General features: G+C 31.7%; 1 protein-coding gene across 1 annotated transcript in view; it reads right to left on the reverse strand.

The window, feature by feature from the left end:
• The window catches only part of LOC106460235 (probable tRNA (uracil-O(2)-)-methyltransferase), a 30,823-nt gene that overhangs the window by 18,315 nt on the left and 5,863 nt on the right, over positions 1–6,645 (reverse strand). Inside the window, 4 exon segments of the mRNA XM_013919920.2 lie at positions 75–88; positions 91–299; positions 1,279–1,384; positions 2,538–2,951. Of these exon segments, the coding sequence (XP_013775374.1) occupies positions 75–88; positions 91–299; positions 1,279–1,384; positions 2,538–2,951 (743 nt within the window).

Here is a 6,645-nt window from a genome sequence, read left to right on the forward strand (position 1 = left end):
GCAGACAAACCAATAAGAAGTGAATGACTTTAGTTAACCACAGAATATTTCTAAGAGGTGACCAAGTACATTACCTTAATTAGTTTTTGCCATATCTGGTTTTCAGTTGTTGGTACACCTGATTGTATGCTTCTACAGGAACTAAACTTAGAGAAGGAATCACAGGATTGGAGGACGAGTTCTGTTTATTGGTTGCCCATTTTACAAGTTTTGGAAGAACATTAACCTGTAGCCAGGATACAGCAGGGTTATCTTCAACGTCTCTGTTGATATCCTCAAGAAGGACATCCATACTTATTCTGCAAGTTTAATAAATAAAACACTCGAACATCTTAATATGCAAACACAGAGGTATAATAAATGTTTATTGGTTGCGAAATGAATCAAAGTAAAAGAAATGTATATTTTAAGAGAATAAAATGTAGGGGGGGGGGGGTAACAGGATTTCAGTTCCTATTGGTCAACCACATCAGAAGTATAACTAACAAACATAAATCAATGGTGCCAAGTATAAGGGCAACCAACAAACATCGCTTCTCAACATAGTCCCCGTTAAATATAATGTATTTCTTCCATCCTTTTGAGAGCTTCATCATTCCAGTTCACTAAAATATGGTTGTGGTGTTATGAATCCAAATGCATACAGCTGTTCTAAAATCAACAATCTACAGATATGTTACGCAGACAGAACATACTTTAGATGATAAACAAATGAAAGTCATAGAATGTTAAGAAACATCTGAATTGTAAAAATTAAATAATTTGTTACAGAATGTTGTTCAAAAACAGCATCAGTTATAGTTATCATTCAGTCATCTCGTATGGAAACATGGAAAATACGAATATTGATTTATTAACATGACCAAAACACAGACTAAGAATTAGCTGATAATTAGTAACTACTAATTATATATATATTAATTAGCAATTAGACTTAGGTGACTGTATAGGCTATTAAACATTACAATAATTGACATTTGTTTGCTACAACCTTACCTTAAGTACTACAAACTCTCTCTCTAGTATGATGGTATTAAAAGAGCCTATTTAAGTGCTAAATTTAAATTCATTTTACATGACACCTTTAATATGAGTAACTATCACAGTAGTATGATCTATTAATGTTACTATAACTTAAATCTGAGTAAAACTTTTTTCTGGGCTATTTTCAAACAAGAAAATTAACAGTGCATGTACTATTCATATACAATCAAGTTACAAGGCATACAATCAACAAGATTAATAATTATGATAAACTAGGTCATCACACCTACAAACCTTTCTTGCTCTGTGTGGGTTATCCTGTAGGTGAAATTGGGAACAACCTTATGTGCTGCACCAATTTTTAGAACAGGGTGAAAGATGACTTGCCTATTGGTTTCATCTAAAAATTATGATAATGTAAAAAACAATTGTGTTAAAATTTTACCTACCAGTAAGTGAAGAACTAGTCAATCTAAAGAAGTTACTGACTAGTACAAGAACAAAAAATTATCTAATTATTGCACAAAACTATAAAATTGAGCTTCCAAATGTTAATTAACTAAACATCACAACAAGTCTTAAAAAGTTTAAAAAATGTTTAGTGAAAGATGAATGTATTATACCAAAGTTGGCAAAAAAGAAGAAAATGGGAGACATCTATTTCAAATTATCAAGGAAAGAAATAAGAAACCTGTATAAAGGAATCTTGAAAATTATTGCTGACAAATAGTGGTGTACATTTACTTAAGCCTAAGATGCCTGGGAACTATCCAAGCTTATTTAAGAGGTTGGGCATGCCTGGTACTTTCTGATTTTCTTTTTTAATTATTTATTGGAAAAAACAGTTAATTATTTAATTGAATGAAACTTAGAGAACACTGAACAGAAAAACAATCCTTCTGTGTGCTTCACTTAAAAACTGTCCCGAGAGAAATTTGCTTGCTGAGACATTACTCGAAATTATCCTTTTCTGGAAATCCTACAGACAAAACACTTCTTTTAGGTCAACATCACTGTTAGAAATTATATTTAATAAGCTTTTTTCTGCAGATTTTTTGTGGACAGCATCAGGAACCTCACTTTTAAAAAAAAGAGAGGAAATACAAATGCCTTGACTGCACAAATGTACATTTCTTCATGTACATTTCTTATATGAACAATAACTATAATTAATCTAATAACTTAGTGAAAGTTTTCGCCATGTAAAACACTTTGAAGTAAAAAGAGATGCAAGAATTTGACCACAACCCTTAAAATACTGATATTTCATAGAATAATTAATCTTGTTCACATTGTACGTGTAAATAATGCTCTTAATGCAGTTTAGAAGAACTTTTTTTCATACTGGTTTTTCTGTAAAATACATTTTGTGTCAAGTACAAAGCCATTCATTTTTGGAACATGGATATTTTAATTTTTTATTATTAAATGTATGGTAAAAAAAATTCTTTGTTTGCTAAGATTGGAAGCAGTTTGATTCACAAATTCCTACTACATAAAAGTGTGCTTATAAATATTTTACAAAACAATATTTCACTAGTTTATTTCCTTACCAATTACTGCTATCTCCTGTGCTTCTGGGAATTTTTCTGGTTGCTTAGGAAGTAGTTGTCGAACTTGTAAATACACTGCATTACCACTGTTCCAGAATAATTGCTCACATGGCACAAGTTTCCATTTTTCCTGGAAGATGTGTATCTCAGATGCAATATCCATTGTCTGCTTTGTGCAATTTATCAAATCAATAATCTTGTCTGCATCATCATGAGCAAAACATTGCTGGTAGGTATGACAAAGAGGTTGAACATCTATCACATATGTGTTAAGAGGTTTAACAGCCATTAATCTTCTGTTCACAGTGTGTGGTTGCTCTGTCCACACCTTGAGGGCAATCCAGAAATCTGTTTCCTTGACCTCACTGCTAGATTCAACAATGCTTTTCCACACATATTTCAATTTTGGTGTTTCTAAACAAAAATAAAATCATTTTTTAAAATATTAATTTATATAAATTATACTTCATTCTACAGTTATTGTAAATTGCAAGAACATGTAAAAAAAAACATTCACTACAATAAAACTGCCACAAAGTACTTTTTTAAACACACATAATATATGATGTACACATAAATCCATAAACAACACTGACTAAGGTAATGTGCATAACTTTTTTCCAATTGCTGTACAAACACAACAATGACCAGTCACTCATACATTAAATATAGAATGAAGAAATCAAACATGATAGAAGTATTAGAAACTTTCCTATCAATGACAGGTATGTTACACATAGGTTTTAGTTAGTTTAAAGCTTCTTGTTACCCTTGCAATCATGTCAGTGTTTGTGCATGCATATCTCAAACTAATAGACCAATGTGCACAAACATTTTGCACAAGACGGGAAGTCAGTACGGGGCAGTCCTCCCCAAATTTGGTCCACATTCAGATTCTAGATCACTTTGAAGAATTTTTTATAATGTGGAGATGGGGTATTTTCATGGTCTTTGGTTAATAACTCTGTAAAGTGTGATTGGATTTGTACGAAATTTCATGGGCACGTTAAGGTTGAGACTTCTCATAACACTACAAAAAATTATCTGGATCACTGATCCTTCTGGATCTGAGAAGGTTTTTTCTGAGTATTCGAAGGTGAAATTGTACATTATCCAATACAAATGCATGCAGTCTCGAAAAGGAGCAGTGGGAAAGGGTATGCAATCTTTTTGATTACTCTTTTTTTTCCAGTGGTTTTGTTTGAAAAATGTTGCCTTAAATGAATGAACCGATTTATGAAGCTTCATTCCTATACTTTATATTTTTGTCTGTTATAACACTCAAGTTATAACACTGACAAAAAAATATTTTTTTAAGTAAAATACAAAATGGACCACAGCAGTAATTTATAGGATTAATTCCAATATTGATGGTATTTTTGTTTATATTTTGTGTGACTAATGTGTTATGACGGACACTGTAACCATAAAGCCATGAATCCATAAACAAGTTGTTACGTAACAAAATGTTTAAAAATGCCAATGGGGTCATGGAACCCAATATTCATTTTAGGGTTAAACTGATTACCGTGTACTTCCAAATAGTAATTGATAAGGTGTAGCACAAGAGATTAATTAGTGTGTTGGATGATTGTTTGTAGTGCTGGAGAAAGGATTGAAGTCAATGAAAATATTGGGTAAGTAACAGAAAATAGTAAGTGGTAATAAATGGCACAGGTGTGGTATTTTTGGAGTTAATCTTAGGACTTATATTATTCATTATTTATATCAATGATTTCAATAGCTTATTTGATAGTCAAGTTTCAAAATGTGTTGATCATATCTTTATGCTGATAGAGGATAATTCTACTTAGAATATATCTTTTATTCAAAAAGAACCTTGACAAACTTTGTGTTTAGATCAAAAGGACTAATGTAAAACAGCCAGCTAAAAATGTTAAATGTAAGCAAAATGTTAAAAACTGACTGTGCTCTTAAAGGATGCTGGTGGCAAAGTTTTTGATTAAGACTATAAAATTCATAATTTAAATGTTTCTTTCTCTTTGATTTTTAAAAGTTATTAGCAATATTCCTGACACTAACTATTCTATGAGAAATATTGGAATTAACCCTGAGACAAGGTTTTTCCCAGGATTTTAAAGAGGCTCAAAGATCAGGTATGCAAGCCTCTTTCTTCCACTTTTGGTAGATCAACAGACAGTAGACAGGTACCTGAGGATTAGCAATTATTAATATTACCCTCATTTTTAGAAGGGGTGATATAGAAATGCTCTTGAAATTATACGCCATTTAGTCTTTTACTTCTGTTTTGAGAAACCTTCAGAAGAGCTTGATAAAAGAAGCTTTACAAAATCAATTAGAGACGTATGAATCATAAATTCATTAAATGAAAATACTGTCTTACTAATCTGTTATCTGTATTTTTCAAAGTTGTTATTACTTATCATGAAGCACAGTAGTGGTTCATAATAGGGATTGCTATTTGTTCTTCATTATAATTATTTAATATTGTTCCACCAGCTTACAGCAAAATGGCTGTGAGTAATGTAATAAAACCTGGACAATATTACTGAATGCATCATTGCACATTATGTAGTTTATTTGACTACCTACCAAATAACAGCAACTGTATAACTGTTGAAACCCAATTGTTTTAACTTATGTAGTCTGTGGTTTATATGGAGCCTCATAATCTAATATACAAGCATATGTATATAGCTGCATGCAGGCTGTGGATGTAATTTAATGTTTATATAGCAGACATGACAAATGTACCATAGTGATTATTAACTTATCATTGCAACTGTATTAATGTCGTATATCACTTGTTTATGTATAGGGTTCCTGCCCTTTTGGACATGATGCTGTTGACAGGATCACAGTTTTATTTACCTCTGCATGATCAATTTCAGCCATGTTATGCATACGTCTAAAATTTTATACAAACATCTAGGCTGTTTCCCACAAAAGAAATCTATAATTTAAAAAAAATAGCACTAAACTCAGTTTCAAGCATCGGATCAGCAATCACGGTGATAAGTGTCAAATTACAGCCAACACTGCTTGATTGCAAATTTTATAAATACTGCAGATAGAGTAGCCAACCTTGAAGCTGACTATAAGGAGTGGCAAGAATCGTGCAAGCAGGAGATGGCAATTCTAGGAGAAAGCAAGGCTCAAATTTTGTAGCTATATATTTTGAGAAAATATTTAGTTTCAGATAAAATATGCAGTAGTGGCATTCCACCAGAGTTTAGGGTTGTCACAATGGAAGAGAGCCATTGAAGTGTCACAAACCAAACTACATCAAACATTAAGGGGAGAAAGGTATATTAATATAATCAATTCATAATTGTTAATTAATATGTTTTCGACCTTGTTGAGTATGCAGAATGTCACTCTCAAGAGGAAATCTGGCCAACTGCAGCAATTATGTGACTGGCATTACTATGACCAGCAGAGAGGAGGAGGAAGAAGAGGGAAATATAAGCACTATAAGAAATATTAAAAATGCTTATTTGTATTATATTATGACACATTATATTATATTATGACACATTGTCTTATGTTTGCATTGAATATATATGCATGCATCTATACATCTTGAAAATTTCACATGGCTATGTATACAGCTTTACAACTTAAAAACAACTATAAAGTCTGCATGGATATATACATATAATATAAATACTAGCCAACATGCATTGCATGTGCATGTATGTGTAAAACACATGCAGTTACAAAATCCAGTCCATGCACCATTCCAGTATAGTTCACTAGTCCCTCCAATCCAGTGTTTTCAGACTCCCATATAGCTACAGAGTATAAATATAGTAGCTATATATATTTTACAAGCATATACATAATACATATTGATCACCATGCATCAAACTGATCATACATACAGTACCAATATCAATTACATTGTTGCAATGATATCAGGAGTAATAGCCATCAAATCTGCATGAAGCCAATCCAAGGTTATCATTGTTTCCCAAGAAAGCATCGTACACCAATTACATATTTCATTAAACTTAATTTTTTCAAATAACATAATATAACATAATGTTTTGGGACAACATGGGACCTATTGGTCCATCCTCTAAACTAAATTAAAATAATTAAAAAAAAAAAACCTTAAAGCCAG

This window comes from Limulus polyphemus, unplaced genomic scaffold (assembly GCF_000517525.1).
Source record: "Limulus polyphemus unplaced genomic scaffold, Limulus_polyphemus-2.1.2 Scaffold732, whole genome shotgun sequence".
In the NCBI taxonomy this organism is placed as follows: Eukaryota; Metazoa; Arthropoda; class Merostomata; order Xiphosura; family Limulidae; genus Limulus; species Limulus polyphemus.